At 30.9% G+C, this 19,842-nt stretch overlaps 5 protein-coding genes across 10 annotated transcripts; 2 read left to right on the plus strand and 3 right to left on the minus strand.

The window, feature by feature from the left end:
• Positions 1-2,313: 2,313 nt before the first annotated feature.
• LOC139993014 (uncharacterized) lies at positions 2,314-9,015 on the minus strand. 3 transcript variants are annotated; one of them, XR_011801265.1, is made up of 13 exons: positions 8,775-9,015; positions 7,879-8,111; positions 7,632-7,805; positions 6,703-6,891; positions 6,292-6,620; positions 5,728-5,969; positions 5,471-5,651; positions 5,175-5,412; positions 4,954-5,094; positions 4,755-4,874; positions 4,489-4,644; positions 3,425-4,422; positions 2,314-3,315 (listed from the first exon to the last, which is right to left on the minus strand). XR_011801265.1 is itself a non-coding variant. In XM_072014386.1 (12 exons), the coding sequence occupies exons 2-12, from the start codon at positions 8,098-8,100 to the stop codon at positions 4,189-4,191; spliced, it is 2,226 nt and encodes a 741-aa protein (XP_071870487.1). In that variant the 5' UTR covers positions 8,101-8,111; positions 8,775-9,015; the 3' UTR covers positions 2,314-4,188. The 3 variants fall into 3 exon arrangements, 2 of the variants coding, with proteins under 2 accessions (XP_071870487.1, XP_071870488.1); XM_072014386.1 differs by having other exon boundaries at positions 2,314-4,422; XM_072014387.1 differs by lacking the exon at positions 8,775-9,015 and adding an exon at positions 8,323-8,743 and having other exon boundaries at positions 2,314-4,422.
• Positions 9,016-9,447: 432 nt separating this feature from the next.
• LOC139993015 (glycerol kinase 3) lies at positions 9,448-12,654 on the plus strand. 2 transcript variants are annotated; one of them, XM_072014389.1, is made up of 10 exons: positions 9,456-9,891; positions 10,207-10,465; positions 10,580-10,797; positions 10,872-11,084; positions 11,171-11,281; positions 11,352-11,608; positions 11,715-11,920; positions 12,032-12,169; positions 12,240-12,317; positions 12,386-12,654. In XM_072014389.1, the coding sequence occupies exons 1-10, from the start codon at positions 9,811-9,813 to the stop codon at positions 12,481-12,483; spliced, it is 1,659 nt and encodes a 552-aa protein (XP_071870490.1). In that variant the 5' UTR covers positions 9,456-9,810; the 3' UTR covers positions 12,484-12,654. The 2 variants fall into 2 exon arrangements, 1 of the variants encoding a protein (XP_071870490.1); XR_011801266.1 differs by lacking the exon at positions 12,386-12,654 and having other exon boundaries at positions 9,448-9,891; positions 12,028-12,169.
• A 59-nt stretch (positions 12,655-12,713) lies between these two features.
• LOC139993017 (testis-specific serine/threonine-protein kinase 3) lies at positions 12,714-14,468 on the minus strand. 3 transcript variants are annotated; one of them, XR_011801267.1, is made up of 6 exons: positions 14,116-14,468; positions 13,859-14,028; positions 13,601-13,750; positions 13,249-13,530; positions 12,966-13,145; positions 12,714-12,895 (listed from the first exon to the last, which is right to left on the minus strand). XR_011801267.1 is itself a non-coding variant. In XM_072014391.1 (6 exons), exons 1-6 carry the CDS (start codon positions 14,272-14,274, stop codon positions 12,737-12,739), a joined length of 1,092 nt encoding a protein of 363 aa, XP_071870492.1. In that variant the 5' UTR covers positions 14,275-14,468; the 3' UTR covers positions 12,714-12,736. The 3 variants fall into 3 exon arrangements, 2 of the variants coding, with proteins under 2 accessions (XP_071870492.1, XP_071870493.1); XM_072014391.1 differs by having other exon boundaries at positions 13,257-13,530; XM_072014392.1 differs by having other exon boundaries at positions 12,714-13,145.
• A 327-nt stretch (positions 14,469-14,795) lies between these two features.
• Positions 14,796-15,947, plus strand: Tsu (40S ribosomal protein S12 homolog tsunagi). Its single transcript, XM_072014393.1, has 4 exons — positions 14,796-15,007; positions 15,155-15,301; positions 15,444-15,705; positions 15,786-15,947. The coding sequence occupies exons 1-4, from the start codon at positions 14,947-14,949 to the stop codon at positions 15,814-15,816; spliced, it is 501 nt and encodes a 166-aa protein (XP_071870494.1). The 5' UTR covers positions 14,796-14,946; the 3' UTR covers positions 15,817-15,947.
• Positions 15,948-16,386: 439 nt separating this feature from the next.
• On the minus strand, positions 16,387-18,387 carry Rpt5 (26S proteasome regulatory subunit Rpt5). The gene is made up of 3 exons (XM_072014390.1): positions 18,178-18,387; positions 16,693-17,826; positions 16,387-16,620 (listed from the first exon to the last, which is right to left on the minus strand). Exons 1-3 carry the CDS (start codon positions 18,217-18,219, stop codon positions 16,510-16,512), a joined length of 1,287 nt encoding a protein of 428 aa, XP_071870491.1. The 5' UTR covers positions 18,220-18,387; the 3' UTR covers positions 16,387-16,509.
• Positions 18,388-19,842: the final 1,455 nt, after the last annotated feature.

Raw genomic sequence — 19,842 nt, forward strand, 5'->3', positions numbered from 1 at the left:
GCGACGATCAAGATGTATGATACTAACTCTGTATTGTTGTACTTAGAGTAATTTTTAAATATACCTGACTATCACAAGTATTCACTCGTTTCGCCATTTGAATCAACACGTTTGATGTCCTCCACAGGAGTGACAAAAATCATCAAAGTTCAGCATAACTCCATAAAGTCCTTATGGACTTATATCCTGGAAACTACTTTAGATAAAACAATTCAGGCGCTTTCAGAGAAATTTACTTTTTAGAGACATTAAACTACATCAATAGTTTTTTGCAAAAGTCATACATGATTACAGATTTTGTACTTTCATTGAATTTCTTGCCCCTTGAATGCGAACTATGGATGCGAAAAAATATTAATTGAACTTGTTTAAAAAACTGCTTATAAAAAATATATAATATATAACAGCATTTGTAAATAAATAATTCCTCGTAGTAAAATTTAAGTGTAGAATTTGAATGTGTATTCAGGCCCCGCAAAATTTTTGAACCCGGCCCCGCAAAAGGTCACGCCGGCACTGGTCTTCGTTTATCAGCACGTAATTTTCACGTATTGTAACGTAGAGATGTAGAAAGTTTACAGAAACGCTGGTGCTTCCAAATTTCTTGTTGATAGTATATATATGTACATACATATATCTAACGATTTTTTGAATCTTTAGCTAAATTTTCATCCGAGAAAGGACCAAAATGTTTCCTAGAATTATTCGACGAGCACGACATTCAAGTTCGTCAACTTTCCTTGTTAAAATAAGTTCGTAAAATGCGATACCGCTACTATTATAAATAATGTATTATAACTTTGCCATTACAGAATGGAGTTGGAAGTCTTGGGTAACATTCATTAAAGATTCATTTTGGACATTTTGGCGTTTAATCAGAGTAGAATGCCGCGATAATACATACATTTGCATGCAGTGCGTGTACGGCAGAAGAAGTAAAAAGCTTAAAGAAAAAGATTCGGATTGGGAAAACAGAGAAACCGCAAACGGAAACATACGGAATCTTCGTGAATGAAACAGATATTTTGCGGAAAGATAAAACGACAATGAGGGGATGCAAAAAAGACATGTTGATATTCCGGCACTAACGACGCGATATTTACGGGAGCTTTTTGCCGTGCAATTAACCAATTTATTAACCAAGCTTTTTCTTTTAGTTCCCTTTATAGTTAGTGATTATTATTAGTGATTATTAGTGAATTAAGATTATTGAAATTTCGTGTGTGCATAAGAGTGTTTTTTTTCTCGACAATTCTGCAAACTTCTTATTTTCATTAATTTAAAGTTATTTATAATGTAACAAAAATGAAATGATCGAGGTTAATTTCATCAATAAACAATTATACGTTTTTGTGCATTTGATGAAACGTTGATGACACATTAAAATCACGGTTTTCAGACAAGGCAATTCAATTAGACTTGTCGATTAATTAATGTGAGAAGCGTCGTGTATTCGTGCACTTGTGGAGAATGAACAGAGAATTCCTAAGCATCTTATGCAAGTAAATTATTCTTTCAAAGGGAAATTGCTGTAGATCTTTTCTAAATTTACACAAAGTTTCGATCTTATTAAAGCTTTTACTTAGATTAGTTTAATTCGAAAAGGGAACATTTCCTATTATTGATAGATAAAACAAATCATACGATTTTACTTCATGTTAGCTCTTTGCTTAATAACAAAACTTAATTTATAAAACGTTTTTGAAGGAAATTCTTGCAATATCCTTGTGCGCTTTAAAATTTCGGACAGCAAGATATAAATTAATCCAAATAACATTTTTGTATAATCGATTCGTAATTAGCCATGTGTAATTCCAGAAATCATGATTATTTAACGGGAGACTACTGAGATCTCATTCCTTTGTGAAAAATTGAATATTCTTGGATGCTATCGTGTCAGTTCGTTTTGAAAGACCGAACTGGATAAAGAGACATTAAGGGTACGAATTCTCAACACAGAGACTGCCGGATTCGAATATTATTCACACTCAATTTAACTTATTGAGAGCCACGAGATGCTGCTTGATGGCTCAAGCTACAATAGCGTAACAATTAATCGCTGAATGGAGTATCTCAGTCCTCCGTAATTTCCTGTCATTTATCAAAACCATCCCCTTAGCGTTTCTGCAAAACACATGCACTACTACTGACATCTATCATTGATAATTACGGTAAGAATTGATCCCAGAGTTCATTTAACTAATTGTCTCTAAATGAATTATTTTGAATGTTAATCATTTAATAGCAAGTAGACTTTCATTTGTTTATCATCGTAAATATTGCTAACAAAAGAATGAAGAAAAAGACAACGACTAAAAACATTATAATTTTATTTAATTGTACATATTTGTATTAATATTTATAAAGAATGTTACATAACTAATAATACATAGAAATTAAATACATAGTATGACGTCATGTCTATAACAAATATTATTCTTATACAGTTTGTCATACGAGATATTACACATAGAAACGATGCAATATATTGATTTCAAAAGTTCAGAAAGGCGATTCTTCGTTCAAATTTTGTATGGTACTTTGAAGCATTTAAATCTTAAATTGTTTAATTCTACCGCTAAGGCAAGTTCTTGGGTATTCTTCCGAATGGTCCCTGAGCAGAACAAAATTTAATGAGTACCATTGGGACGAGATAATTAAGCTTGAAATAGAAAATTTTATCCTTGAAAGGTTATACGTTCGAAACACTATTAAGATACTCTGTTCGACATTTTTCACGAAATTAACGGCAGTAACATGATATGCAACCGTGGATAAACTATTCGAATAGACCGAATCATTTCTACGTACAAATCAAGTCCTTTCTTCCACTCCTCATATACTATATGTACTCACATATCGCTGCTTTGCTTTGATAGTGATACATCTCAAAAAATTTCAAATTTACTTTTATTCAATAGAAAGCCTATGTTTCTATTTTTATCATGTTAAACCGTATATTTATATTTTTAACTACCAGCTTTGCGTTAGATGGCAAAATCATTACGTATATCGCTATCAACCAGGCCTTAGTCTTGCAACAACACTGGCCCATCTTCACCTGTTTTGTAACGCTATAAATGGAAGGTTGTACTATTTTCGCGAATAGTGGCATATCTCGTATTAAGCAAGCCTTATAATGTCCTTGAAATGGGTTAAAAAGATTTCTTTGTAAATTTTAAAACGCCCTCTTTTAAAGTTTACAATTTTTGAATTGTGCACCATCAAAGCAAAACAGCGATATATACATACATAATTCTCTTACTGATTTTTGTTTCACGCATAGAGATATCCTTAGCCGTCTTTATCCTAGGCCTAAAGACCGAAACATCAATAAGCGAAAAAGATTAAAGACACATTAAAAAATATCGACGTGAAGTTTGTTGACATTAAACGCTTTTGAATATAATATACATATACGTACCTCATTCATACCCATGTGGTTATATGTACTAATTGTCCAATGCACCGTGTGTCTAATAGCAGTGAAGCTCTATTACATATAGAGACCTGCATCTTCCAAACTTATAATATCCTGAAGCTAAGATCTTATATTTCAAATCTACTGTCTCATCCCATGATATCAGCTAAATTTCGTCTCGTTCGGTCACGGATGCTTTTCGGTAGTATAGCCAGCATGTTTGTTACGAACTACAATTTATGTTAAACGCGTAAAAAGGTATTGATATCAAGAAAATTAATACGATACATTTAGTGAATTAAACTAACCACTAATTTTCGTTGATTTAACTTGAGTAAATTGCTTATGCGCAGTGACCATTATAAGATACGAAAAGATAAGAGTCATAAACATAAAACGCGGCTTAAGAGAAATAAATTACAATTAAAATGATACTATTTATACTGATTTGCGTTATAAATAACTATATAGAATATCTAGTTTGATATTACTATTTTTAAACATCATTTTCGTATTTTCTGAACAATTTCTTCTACCTTCATTTCCATAAAAGTAAATTGAAAACGTTAAATGTTATATTGTGTAATGAGTTTAAGTTCTTTGCCTTTTGCATCGATTACAGCTAAATACAAAATTCAAGTTTAATCGATGAATAATATAGCAGTTTCTTCAAAATTACACGTACTTAAGTAAGTTTAAACTTAAAGATTTATTAAGAAGCGAACTCCTTATTAAGAAGCTATAGTACATCACAATGATACAAAAATTCACGTGTTTTGTACTAAGCTTAACCAACTTCGGCCTTCACCACCAACCGATGTTGGAAATCGAATTTGTACTAATCGTACAGCATTTTTCTCTTCTTCCGCTTCTTTGTACTCTGTGGTAGCTGGTACAACTATTGTTTCCCCATCTTCCGTTTCATTATAGTTGTATACCTCTTCTACTTGCTCCGAATCTTCAGTTTTACATTCCATTACTTCATTTTCAGCGAAGTTCATCTGAAAAATATCATCTGTTTTGATCTGCACGATATACTACGTTGTAGCATATAATTTGGTACATACTTCTCCATCAACAAGATGATTTACTTCCTCGTCCGCAACATTTTCCTCTGCCGGAATATTTAATACATCTTCTTCGTTATACATTTGATCCTCACTTTGCTGCTGTATGATAACATGATCTTTTAACTCTGTCACATACAGTTCAGTTTCATCCAACTAGAAAATAATTAAAATATGAAGGGTATGAGTTACATCTTACAACATAATAAATATATGAAAAATAAAAAAAGCATAAAGAAAAATAAAAAACAAACTTATTTAATTACCTGGTCATTTTCCGCTTCATCTACTAAAAGTTCCACGTTGCCATCAGAAATTGTTATAACTTGATCATCTTCCGTAGTGAGACGCGGTTGATTCACCACAATGGTATCATTTAAGTGTCCCTAAAAAATATTCGTGTTTATATTAGTACTGTCGCAGAATTTACAGAATCTCGTCGTTCATAATATCATATCAGCTCACCTGAGTCTGCATATGAGCATACAACAAAGGTTTTCTCATAAAACCCATACCACATACTAGACATTCATACGGCTTTTTATCACTGTGTATAAACCGATGCGCATTTCTATTATCTCGACTATTAAATGCTTTACCACAAACCTGAAATGTTACAATACAATTCCAAAATTAAAAAAATACATCGTCGATATTAGATAAATAATCATTTTCAGTACAAGTACCTCGCAAAGATAAGGTTTCTCTCCAGTATGTATACGCATATGTTTTTTGAAATGTTCGGGATATACAAATGTTGCTGTACATATATCGCATTTGTACGGTCTTTCACCGGTATGAGCTGCTTTTATATGATAGTCTAATAATCTCCGCCGTTTAAATCCTTTTCCACAATCGTCACATTTGTACCGTTTATCATTATAATGCGTTGCACGCTTGTGCGATTGTAAATTTGATCGTTGACTAAAACGTTACGAAAATATAATAAATTATTTTTACATTTACTAATTAATAGACATACCTAAATGTAGCTCCACAAAATTCACACTGATATGGTTTCTCTCCAGTATGTGTCCTTTCATGGTCCCTTATTTCAGCTTTACGGGCAAATGCTTTACCACATACTCTGCATATGTACGGTTTGTAACCAGTATGTACTATATTGTGTACTTCTAAATTATGTGGCGAACCAAAGGCTTTCCCTGTAATTGTTCCCATGAATACCAATATACTTCTAATATATAGGAAACTGAAAAAGGAAAAAATAATGAATCATACCGCACTGGTGGCAAACATACTCCTTTACACCATTATGAGTTCTTTCATGTTGATTAAGATTTTGTTGGCTCAAAAATGTTTTGTTACATTGTGAACACTGGTAAGGACGAGGTCGTATTTCATGTGTTTTTACGTGTGCTTTATAAGTATATTTTGAAGCAAAATCTTTACCACAATTTTCACATACATATGGACGTACGCCTGTATGTGTATTAATATGTTCATCCAATAAATTTCTGGAACTACAAAAATAATAAATTTCAATATACACTAGTTTGCACTACGTGAATACCATTTAACACTAGAACTACCAATAGTTAACACGAAACTATTTCTACCAAAACCAGTCAAAATGGCTGGTTTTTAAAAAATACGTAATAATAGAATATTTTTATATATATTGATTTATTACTTTCTTACAGAAGGAATTCCATGTTATGTAGTACATTTTTGGTATTATTAATCTATCTGGGACCATGATCTCTAAACGAGGGTTGACACATTTATAAAATTGTAGACCCAGTCATTTTGACTGGTGTGGTATTTCTAGTAGTTTATATCTACCTGTATCGTTTACCACAAGTATCACACGGCCAAGATTTCGCTTGTGGATAGTGTATTCTTTTATGAATCCTAAACAACCGCAAATTACTAAATATTCTATTACATATTTCACACTGAAAATCTCCTTCCTCTTTAGCAACATGATCATCAAGATGAATAGATAGTTGATTTCTCTTTTTAAAGTCATCCCCGCATATGTCGCAAATATATAAACGAGTTTCGTGCACACTCCTTACATGAGCGATAATGAACTTTGCATCTCCTACAGCTTTGTCGTCTTCATTTGTACATAATAAACAGCTATATATAGAGCCATCTCTAGTAACAATCTGGAAAATAAATGAATAATCGCAGATTATCACTTCACAGTAATATAAACTACTGTTGAACATATTATTTGTCATTTCTTACTCGCTCTTGGGGAGGTTCAACTTTCGGTGTAATTTTTGCTCGTTTCATCCTCTTTCTTTCTTCAGTACCGCTTGTTTCTGGTATAGCCTCAACTTTCAGAATAATTTCCTCTGGTTCACAAGAAGGTTCCTCTTCTTCTTCCTCTATTCTTTCTTCTTCCCCTTCTACCTCTTGAATTTCTGATTCATCCTTACATAAATTTTGAAATATTACATGTATATGTGTATATATATGTATATATATAACTGGAACAATCCATAATATTAAAATGATAAAGGATAAAAAAGAATTTCATTAGGAAAAATTTAATGGTTTTTAATTATGTATCGCATGGTGCATGTGTCTTCTCTGAAAGTGAAGGCATTTCAAAGATTTTAAGCTTATATCTACCTTCATGGAACTATATATTTTTTTATACACCACTCAATGCATTTTTTAATTCTCTATAGAAGAGAAGGTATTTGGTTCGAGAAATGATTAATTTAGAAAATATTTTAACTTGATAAAAAACAAGAAAAACATAAACCAAAACCTACTGTTTTATTCTTCTCTGTCTTTCATACAAAAAGTTTTACAATATTAAGGTTAAAATATCTTTTAAACCATTTTTCAACCCAAGTACCTTAATACATTTTTATAGAAAATTAAAAAGCACATTGCATGGTGTATAAAAAAAGTAGAAGTGGTGTATAAAAAAAATAGAAATGACCCTAAAATCTCTGAAATGCCACCACTCACATAAAAGGCATAAGTATCATATGATGCACAACTAAAAACCCTTTAATCTCTCAATAAAATCTTTTTCATCTTCTACCATTTTAATGCTATTGTTTATTCCAGTTGTATGGATACTCTGTACATATATACATATATATAATAATATTTATAGTATATGTATATGTATAACTAGTTTTTACTTTATTCATTACCTTTTGTATATATCTAATTTCTCCATCTGTATCCTGACTTTCTGTATTTTCTATGTAATCATGATCATTATATTCTTCTTCATTTTGCATATCAGATATCTTTTTAATAGTTTTCTTATAGTTATTAAATAGTTCTAATTTTACCTCTGTCAGTCGACTTTCAAGTTCGTCAATCTATAAATGCCAGTTATTTTCTTAACTACCCTTGTGTAATTTTATATGAATCAATAATTGATATCTCATTTACCTCATTAAATAATTTATAGCATTTTTTACATATGACAAGAGAATGAACATTCTCTTCGTTTAAATCTGTTTCTAAGACAGTACAAATGGCATCTACAAGTGATTTTTCTGACGATGTTACAGAGTTTTCATTAAAGATTCGTATACTATTCCTAGTAGATACACCAACTTTACTGTTACATATCAAGCAATGAGTACTATCTTTCTCTGAATCAGCTGTCATCTTTTTGGCAACTATAAAAACAATGCAGATATTAAAACATTGGTTTAAAGTCTCAACAGAATGATACAATAAATTGCATATTAGTACTAATGTTGTCATTTAGCATATATATAATCATTCCTTCCTTTTTAATTGGATACATTAGTAGTCTTCAACATCGTGTTTAAAACATAGTATATAAAAAAGTAAAAAATGTTTTTAACATAATACATTAAATTATACCGTTATTCTATTTAAAAAGAGCAGTTGCGATAGTTTGCATGCCGCGGAATAATTTTTAGCTTTCATGATTGAGCAATGTGAGTAGGGGCAAAATATCCGTTAAAATAAAATTTTCTCGATGGTTTCTTCCTATGTAATAGCGCGTACGGTGTATACCGAGTATTGAGAATAAGAATGCAACCATCGATATCGTTGTATCCTCGAACAATAACGTATCTGACGATTCATTCTGCAAGCGAAGGAACAAGAATAATGTGTCGAAGCACGATACAATGAGATTGCTTCCGTATAGCATGGAACGAAGCATTCTGTTCTTCGCTCGCATCGATAAGTAACCGCTAAAATCCAATAACCCTAACAATAACGTGCGAGGAACAGTAAACAAAATATTTGCCTGCGTTCCTCGTCAAAATGAAGCCTTATAATAAACGTAAAAAGTTGCCAGCACTGACTTGAAATTTTCGTGTCTCTGTTCGAACGATTGGCAGCGAGCGAAACGGTAGATGGGTGTTGATGCCAACGCCATTTAGGTCCTCATGACAGATAGAGCGGTTGGTTTCGACGAAAGTATTACGAAAAATATACGCCAAAACGGTTGCCACTTTTTAAAACGTAAACGACAATTTGATGTCGTCTTCGCGTTAGGTGGAGGTACGCGATTGCGTATGCACGCGTTGAATGCCCTCTATCGGATCCTTTCTACGCGTAATCCAGCCATATTTTATAAAATTTCCAATCTTACAAAATTTATAAAATTTGAAAAAATACACTAAAAATATTAAAAAATATAGATATTGTGAGGTAAACGCTTTAGTTATATAAAGAAAAAGCTTATCGCTTGACTATTTATTTTGTATAATACTACTTTTTATTGAATTTAAGTGATCTAATTAGAAAATCTTCAATTGATATAACAAAATATTTTTGTTATTCTCCTTTCTATTAAGTTATACAGATGAGTAACTATATTCGTGAAAAGTATTTAGTATAATATTTTTGTATGTATATAAAGAAGGATCATTTTGTTCTCTTGGCGCTTTATCAAGACATTTCATGAACCAATCACAGTATTTTCTTCATAACTCGTTTTTTATTCTATAGATTGACGTTCAAAATAAGATATACTTTATGAGATATCTTGACCACCGATAGTTTTTAAATAGTAGTGCACCATTCTATGTTAAACATATCCATAAATGGAAACCGGTAATCAGTTTGTGAATGCGACATACATCAATGTATAAAAGTTGTTCTTTGACGAGAAAGCGATCGATGAAAAACTGTCAGCAACGTGCGGGTGGTTGAAAGCACTTATTTTTATCGAATGATTCCTTCAGTTACCTAACCTTATAATGTCATATTAATCTGAAACCTTTCACTTGCTAATTTCACATTCATGATTGTGACACTTCATTTAAATTGCCGGCTAATAGCGAATAAACAAAAACGTGTGATTACTAATAAACCGTTCGAGCAGTCTTTTATGAGATGAACAAAAATGAGTCGACAAGTAGATATGGACCCCTCGTCGGTGCAATCGATGAAGGGACAAGTAGTGCTAGATTTTTGGTATTAAAAATTTGATTATCATATAATTAAATTATTCTAGTGTAGTATCTCTAATGTAATAATAATTTATAATATTTGTGATAAACAAAGTAATATATCGTTTGGGTCGTAATATACATTCTTATTGTGTGTTATCATTATTGTATAATGAAAATTCGTCAAGACAAAATGCTTATTGAATCTACTTTTCCTAATATATTGAGAAACAGCTTGGTGATTAATTGATCCTTCCAAAAAATATAAATAACGCATCATTCGATATACATTCTTTATATTTTTATTAATGATTTACTAATGTGTGTACTATTATTTTAGGTTTTTGCTGCGGATACTGCTGAAGTATTAACATATCATCAGGTCTCGATATCACAATCATGTCCAAAAGAAGGATGGGTCGAACAAGATCCTATAGAAATATTACAAGCAGTCAGGGAATGTCTTAATCAGACTATATTTAATTTGAGGCAACTTACCATTGATCCTAGTGATATAGTTGCAGTTGGTATAACAAACCAAAGAGAAACTACAGTTGTATGGGACTCTATTACTGGAGAACCATTATACAATGCTATTGGTAATCATTGATTCAAGATTTTTTACATACACTGTTTTCAATCACATAAATTAATACCAACAAATCAATAATTAAATATTAAGAAAAATAAAATTTAAATTTACTATCTTATAGTATGGATGGATATGAGAACGACTTCAATTGTGGATGACATATTGAAAAAGATACGTAATCAAAATAAAAATTATTTGAAACCACTTTGTGGCTTACCGATTAGTCCATATTTTAGTGCTTTAAAATTAAAATGGTTACTAGAAAATGTGCCTCGTGTTCGTGAGGCTCTAGATCAAAAACGTTGTCTGTTTGGTACAATTGATTCCTGGTTAATTTGGGTCAGTTCAATAATAATTGTTTATTGTGAAACATATTTTTATATGAAAAATGAAAGCATTTTATTTTTTTGTAGAACTTAACTGGAGGGACAAGTTTTGGTGTTCACGCCACTGATGTTACAAATGCTTCGAGGACGATGTTAATGAATATTACAACTTTAAAATGGGATCCAACATTGTTATCATTTTTTAATATACCTCCAGAAATTTTACCTGAAATCCGTAGTTCGTCAGAAATATATGGATATATACAAGATGATATTTTATCTGGAGTACCAATATCAGGAGTTAATATTTCTTATAATTAATATATTTATCAATAAAATAGTAATTATGGATAGATATTTATACGTAAATATTTATACATACACAGTGTTTAGGTGATCAGCAGTCAGCGTTGGTAGGTCAAATGTGTTTACAAAAAGGACACGCAAAAAGCACTTATGGCACAGGTTGTTTTCTCTTATACAACACTGGAACTGCTGTAAGATTAACTTTAATATTTTTCAAAATATTTTCCTTCATACCTTGTATATTGATAAATTATTTTGAAGATTGTAGATTCGTCTCATGGATTATTGACAACAGTCGCCTATCAGTTAGGACCACAAGCAACACCGGTATATGCTCTTGAGGGATCAGTAGCTATAGCTGGTGCTGTTATTCAATGGCTGAAAGATAACCTTGGTATACTGTCTGAAGTGAAAGAGTCTGAATCCCTTGTTGAACAAATTCCTACTGATAATCGCGTTACATTTGTGCCTGCATTTGCTGGATTATATGCTCCATATTGGAGGAAAGATGCAAGAAGGTAAATAACATTATAATTAAACATTATAATTATTCGTTAATATCAAATTAGAAACCTTAATTAATTTTGCTATCACATATCTCTTGCAAAGTATTTAATATTTCAGTGTTATATGTGGAATTACTGAAGACACTAATAGTACACATATTATAAAGGCAGCTTTGCAAGCCGTTTGTTTTCAGACAAGAGACATTTTAGAAGCTATGAAAGAGGACACAGGTTTAATTTTATCTAAATTGTTGGTAGATGGTGCTATGACTACCAATAATTTGTTAATGCAAATGCAAGCAGACATTTGTGGAATTCCAGTTGGTAAGTGGATTCATTTTTCATAAAGACTTTACCCTTTGCAATTAAAACAAATAAGAATAAATTATACGAGCAAAAGAAATACCTGATTAATTAAAAAATTTTACAAGAAAGTGAGGCCTTTAATGTGTGAAACTACTGCACTTGGAGTTGCAATTGCTGCAGGAAATGCAGATGGTATACGTAAATGGGATGTGAAAATAGATGCCGCTGTACCAAGCGATACCTTTCTACCTTCAATAACTGAGAATGGTAAGTTCAATATCTTTCTGAATTTTTGTCTCATTCAGTTCGTTAAAGATATGAATCATGTTTTATTTAGAACGAGATATATTATATTCTCAATGGAAAATGGCTATCGATCGTAGCTTAGGTTGGGAACCAGTAACTGATACCAACGGTATGTTTTCATTTTGGTCTCAAAATTTGATTTTGTTAATTTACTTGAAACGTTACGTTATTTTACAGACGATACAAAGAATATCCACAAAGCAACTGCTCCTGGTATTTTTGTGATAAGTACGATACTTTTGCTTATGATTGCCAAGTATCATTCTATGTTATGACTGAATGAGTACAGTACTATGTACTGTATTTGTCTCAGATTATGCATTTAGGCAGGTCCTGTTTGCTAATAAATATTTGGACTATTATTTGATATTAACTATACTGGTCATATTAAACCTTGTAAGTATGAAGAATGAACTAAAGAACAAATACAAATAAAAGTGCCATAATATTGTGATAATTTTAATATTAAACGAAATACGGAAAATCAAGAAAATGTCCTTTAGAGTTTGGAGATAAGAGACTTGGAATTTATTTCAAATAGCGGTATCGATTGCTGCTTTCATCTGAAATGCTGAAATTAGATGACCGAACGTCGATAACTGACGCTCCAATACCAGTCGCATGCCTTTTTGTTCCTTTGTTCTTTTCACTTGCTATTTTCTTTATATTCGGTACTATAGGAATATCCTTCGAAATTATACAAAATATATTACTAACCATTAGCACAACATATAAAACAAAGAATTTGAAATATTACTGTTAAAATGTCGCTAGTAGAGGTCTGGGCGGTAACAAGAGACGTAGCAAGCCAAACATCATTTCTTATGTGATCAATATCCAATCGTATTCGTTGCGATACAAGTATTCGTGAGATAAGTGAACGACAAGCTTGAGACACGTTTGGTTCTTTAGGAAATATAACTTTATTTTGTACTTGCTATATCGTAAAAGAAAGAAAATGAAATAACATGGTAGAATTGTTACTTAAGCAAATAAAATTTTAAGTTAAACTAGATTCTATTACTTTCTCTTTAATGTACCTGGGTACCTTTAGAAGTTGGCTGTAATTTGTATCATCAAATGGTAGTCGACCATAAACCATTGCGTAGAGTACTACTCCCATGGACCATACATCAGATAATTGAGGTAAATATGGAACACCCTTTAATATTTCTGGTGAAGCATAAGCATAGCTACCGCAGAAAGTTTCACTTAACGGAGCTATACCGTTCTTCGATTTCATTTGTCCACGTGCGAATCCAAAATCGGATAATTTGATATTGAAGTTCTGATCCATTAAAAGATTTTCACATTTGATGTCTCTTAAATAAAATTATGTAGTTAAATGTGATATACGACATTTAATATTTTTTCCTTTTGTTAAACTTTTACCTATGTACAACACCACGTCCATGACAATAATCGATAGCTTCTAATAATTGCCGAAACCATCGACGGCTACGGAATTCATCGATAAATGTATCACGCCTTATCATATCCAATAAACTACCGCATTGAGCATATTCCATAATTATATAAACGCTAAATGTTAAGTATTTATATGGATTATATATATGACCAGTGAAAAATATGAGACACAATTATATTTTTAAATGATATAATGATAACATAAAAAAAACATTAACTAACCGGTGAGTTGTTTCGATTGCTTGAAGAAAACGAATTAGATTTGGATGTTTTAAACCTTTAACAACTTCTATCTCACGAGGCAAAAATTTTTTTAAATAATCGCCGGGTGCTTGAAACTTTGAAACAATTTTTACTGCTACTTGGCAATCATGCCGATTAGATTTGGCAATCTTTCATTACAATTTTTTTTTATCAATAATTGACTAATTATTTAATATTGACTTTTTTAATATCAATAAATGGTTTACATAACATACTTTTACAGTGGCATACGAACCGGTACCTATTGTTTTACCAAGAGTGTATCCATGCGATTCGAGAATAGTTAATTTCTTTTCTAATTTTTCGTCATTTTTACATTCCACGGCTTTTAATAAGGATTTCGGAGAGTTATCTGTTATTGGTGCAGTTGCCATGTTATGCGTAAACAATTACTGTACTATATTATAAATTCAAATAATTACTATGAACACATTATTATGCTATTTTCTTTGTGTTTTTACGTCGGTTTCAATACATGCAAAGACGTCATTTTACTTGTTGAGTTACATGTTTTAATGGATTTTTTAAGGAAAATTTGTATTCCATAATTTGTCAGTTTGAATGCTAATGGACTGAAATTTGGCATGATGCTCATCCTACATATATATCCAGTATAGCAAACATTTGAAATACGATTGTTATTGATATCACGATGATTTTATGAAAAATATCATATAATATTTTTTATAGTTCATAGATTTATGAGTTTCATCATAAGCAATGTTTAGAAGATTACTACATATAGTTTATAAAATAGTCTTATCTTATTATCAACAGTTTAATTTTTTTCAAAATAAAAAATCAAAATTAGAGATATTTATATTTTACATAAATTGTTTAAGAACGATGTTTTCTAAATGATAGAAATAAAAACTGGTAAGAACATACATCTAGAATCTAGATATTGTGTACTTAGTGATTGTTGACTACTGTTTCTAATGTGAGTCGTGAATCATCGTGATTTGTATCCATTATATGGTGGTAAATACGGTGATACGGTATTTGATCAAGGTTACTATTGAAAGAAAACATATAACAATTTAATCATGGCAGATGTGTTGGATATTGATAATGCAGAAGAGTTTGAAGTCGATGATGAAGGCGATCGTAAGTTTAATATTTTATCATAAGTTATACATAAGCGTATGACTTGTTATAACCTCTTTATTTCGTGATTTTGTTTAATATGATTTAAGTATATCTTTATAGTAATAAATAATAATTTTTGATAATACTTCTGCTTTCATTTATTAGAGGGTATTGCACGTTTAAAAGAAAAGGCGAAAAGGAGAAAAGGTAGAGGACATGGTGCAGAATTGGTGTCCACTCGTGATGATGTTGGTCATTATGAATCAATGAACATCGTTGAGGAAGACGATGATGAACCAGGTCCACAAAGATGTAAGAAAGCATTTTAAATACTTTATATTTAACAGAGTATTTGTATAATTTGCAAATAAAAAGCTATTATCATAATAAAAAATAATAAAAGTGAAATTATTAAACATTTAATTTTGAGATATTTATAGAAAATTTATTATAGCTGTAGAAGGATGGATTTTATTTATAAATTCAGTACACGAAGAAGCACAGGAGGATGACATTCAAGATAAATTTTCAGAATTTGGACAAATAAAAAATTTACATTTAAATTTGGATAGAAGAACGGGCTTCTTGAAAGGATATGCTTTGGTAGAATATGAAACATTTAAAGAAGCTCAAGCAGCAAAAGATGCTTTAAATGGGACAGAAATCTTGGGTCAACCTATTTCGGTTGATTGGTGTTTTGTAAAGGGACCGAAGAAGTAAGTATCTATCAAATAATTTAGTATAAAAATATTTATTAAATTTAAATTTGACTAATAAATTAATTTTTTTATTACAGAATTAAGAAGAGGAGTCATAGGAGACGATGAAAAAGAAGATTATCAAGAAAGAGTTTTATTTCTCTTATGTATGACTACTTTGAACAAAAATCGTTTTGTACTTGACAAATATTGTAAAGACATAAAATATTATAAATATAATTTGCAGAAAATTTCATAAATTGTAGAAGTTCTATCCATTTATAATTAGCATATTGAAAAGAATTCAACTTAGATTTATAAAAATAGGAGCTTATACAATTGAAACATATATATATTTATTTAATATAAATATTGCCAGTAACCAAACTTTTAGTATTGTACATAAAATTTATGGATTACAGTAGCAGATAATTAAAATGACAAATGTAATTTTGTTTTTCCATTTTTAGCAAGCATTTTTTAATTTATAAATCGAAAGTTAAGTATATAGGGTGGCTCAGCTAAATCTACCTTATTTATTGTATTAAAAAGCTTGTCAGGACAAAGTTGTAGTATTTCAAGGATGTCGAACTATAACATTGTCCTCAGAAGTTTTTTCATAGAACAATAAATATGAAAGTTATTTGGGTGATCCTATTTAGCTGGGCTTTCCTATACATATAAAAACATCCACAGGAATTTTAACATGCTCGTATGGAGCCGTTTATTTAACAAACGAGGTTATTTTGTTATTGACATTTAATTTCGTTTATAGTCTCTATAGTCATTTATTATAGAATGTAACTTAATAAATAAAGCACATTAGGCATAATAGTTGAGATTGGCTTTCTTCTTTGCTTGAACTTCATTAATAGCTTCCATTAAATCTTCATGTGTAACTGCTGTTGCATTGCGTCTTAATGCTATCATACCCTATAAAAAATGAAGAAAAATTGATTAATGTCTGAATTATATTATTACTATCAAATATCATAATATATGTACCGCTTCAACGCAAACGGCTTTACATTGAGCGCCATTAAAATCATCGGTAGATCTTGATAATTCTTCAAAATTGACGTCCGGAGACATATTCATTTTTCGCGAATGAATTTGCATTATACGAGCCCTAGCTTCTTCATTTGGATGTGGAAATTCTATTTTTCTATCCAAACGACCGGATCTCAGTAAAGCTGGATCTAAGATATCTACCCTATTTGTAGCTGCTATTACTTTAATATCTGCAGTAGAACTAAATCCATCTAATTGGTTTAATAATTCCAACATAGTACGTTGCACTTCTCTGTCACCAGCTTTTTCAGAATCAAAACGTTTTGTTCCAATTGCATCCAATTCATCTATAAAAATAATTGCTGGTGCCTTCTCTTTTGCAAGCGAAAATGCATCTCTTACTAATTTTGCACCATCTCCGATAAACATTTGAACTAGTTGGGGTCCGGCTAATTTCAAAAAAGTAGATTTTGTTTGTGCAGCACAAGCTCTAGCTAATAAAGTTTTACCAGTTCCTGGTGGCCCATACAATAATACACCTTTGGGAGGTTGAATACCAAGATTTTCAAATTTCTCTTTATGTGTCATAGGTAAAACAACAGCTTCTATCAATTCTTGAATTTGTTTGTCCAAGCCACCAATATCTGAATATTGTTCCGTAGGTCTTTCATCCACTTCCATAGCCTTCACTCTTGCATCATATTCAGCAGGTAATGTTTCAAGGACAAGATAGCTATCTTTATTGACACCAACTAAATCACCAGGTTTCAAAGCTTCCGCATCAACCAATCCAATTACAGGTAGAAAATATGTTTGACGAGTAGAAGTTTTAATAACTGCACATTTGCCTTTCCTTTGTGCATCTAAATCAACAACCGCACCATCTTCTTCTCCCATATTTTGGGGGTCCACATCTAGCAACTCTATAACATTAGATACTAAATATGGCAAAGTTTTATTTACTTTAATTTTTTCTGTATTCTCTTTAATTTTGTCATTTTGCGCCTGAAGTTCATGAGAAATACGCATTACTTCGCTTTTCATAATTTTGATTTCATTGTCTAATAAACGTGTACGGGATACAATTTCATCTGTAGACATTCTCCAAACATCTTCACCCAAAGCTTCCTATAAGAACAATTATGAAAATATTCATTCTTTATTTACCATATATAATTAACTTGATTTTAGATTGCAAGTACTTTCAGAAATAAATTTATAACAGCTTTTTAATATTTATCGACTGAAATTTTTGAATATAAATAAAAAATGATTGTATCTTTTGCAAATATAGAAACATGATATATTTTCTTGTTTTACAAATATTTTAATAATTGTAATAAATCTAATTTATATAAAATCTTATATGTTAAATACTATACGAATCATATCATATAAAAAGTATACGATTCTGGAAGATAATTTAGATATGCTTGTCATTCCACCTTAACCTATATGAAGTAAATTTGCGATCTATACCTCTCCATCCTCCCAGAGAGATTTGTCCTCAAGGGTAGCCATTTAGTTAAATAAATTTATTATTTTTAAAACGATAAAAGTTTAAAATCTTTTATAAATTGATGTGATACGCAAAGTTTACTGAATTATGAAATTCACTAACCACTTCCACTAAGTTCATAAGTATCTACAATCTACATATATGTAAATATAAGCAAAAACTCAGCTAAAAAATGCACACTAAGAATAGGGGCCTCTAGCAGGTAGCGGCTGAACTATATGCACATTTTCTGGCGCTCTTGATGGGAGAAACATACATATGCACGACAAGAAGGAAAATATACATTCGTACCGACGACTAGTGAAAGGTAAGGACGAAAAAACATAATCTCGAATTTTTTCAGAAAATTGCTCCTTTTTCAGAAATTTCAAAATGTTTCAAATATCTCTTATATTATTTTACTCTCTTAATACTTTTAAGTATTTACCAATTTTCTTGAACGTTTCTTAAATAACTTGTTTCTTAAACTTGCGAGAATTAGAAAGAATTTTGAGGTTCATGACTGTTGGAAGAATTTAAAATGATTAAATGTTTTGTTCACTTACAAACTAAGTATATTTTAGTTATTCAATTCAATTTACAGGTTTACAATAATTGTACAATTGTACGATAAGTTTATAATTTTCTGTATAATAATTTGTGTAATAGTGTCAATTTAAATTAATTTGATTCCGTTACTCGACTAATGGAGCTAAAACAACTTCTCTCATGTGAAAATAACATATTTACAAAACTTGTAAGTACTCGTGATACGGCGCAGTGTTCTGCCGCTCATTTTCGAATTGCCAATTCACCATTAATCATAAAATAGTAAGCACCTGCTTTCTGGTCAGCTCTATATGGTTCAATACGAAGTACGAACGCACATTTCTCCTGTCGCCATACATTCGTACGTTTTCCCACCAAAACATAACGTGCACCAAATAGAGGGATATATGTATAGTTCTGCCGTTTAACCGTTAGAGGCAGTAATTTGTGAAGCCTATTTTTATCTGAATTTTTCCCATGCTCGTTGGCTTCCTATTCATCTCTGATGCCTTGAGATTCTTTCTACGTTGATGACATTTCTATGTTTTCTTAATCTATGCTTCAATAAAAGTAGAAAAATTTTTTTTTAAGAATATTTCTACTGTTTTTTGAAGGGACATGAAGGACGATAAATACTTATATAAAATAAAGTATTTATCACTTTATACTATTGTATAGCAATATAGGAAGAAATATAGGTAAGAGGAATTTAATACTTTTCTATACGGAGTAACGAGATGCATCGACCAACGAATAAAGAAATGTAATTCTATTAAAAAAAAAACATTGTCCTGCATGTATTCACCTACAAAGAAACTAATAACATCAAATTGTGTCCTTTTCGGCGTCATTCAACTCTTGTTTGAAAGTTTCTTTCATACAGCAAACAATTTTGTAATAATTTGAAATCGTGAAGTTAGGTGTTTTATTCTATTTAAGTCAGACCACTATACGTGCTAGGGAATAATTCTCTGTTTACTTATTAATATCGCGTTATTTACTTTGATCTGACCGCGAAATGCAGATATATTGTCTATAATGCTAATGGAGAAGCTAATGGAATTTTAACAATATTCTTCAAGAGAATGGTTGAAGTA

Source organism: Bombus fervidus, chromosome 12, assembly GCF_041682495.2.
Source record: "Bombus fervidus isolate BK054 chromosome 12, iyBomFerv1, whole genome shotgun sequence".
NCBI lineage: Eukaryota > Metazoa > Arthropoda > Insecta > Hymenoptera > Apidae > Bombus > Bombus fervidus.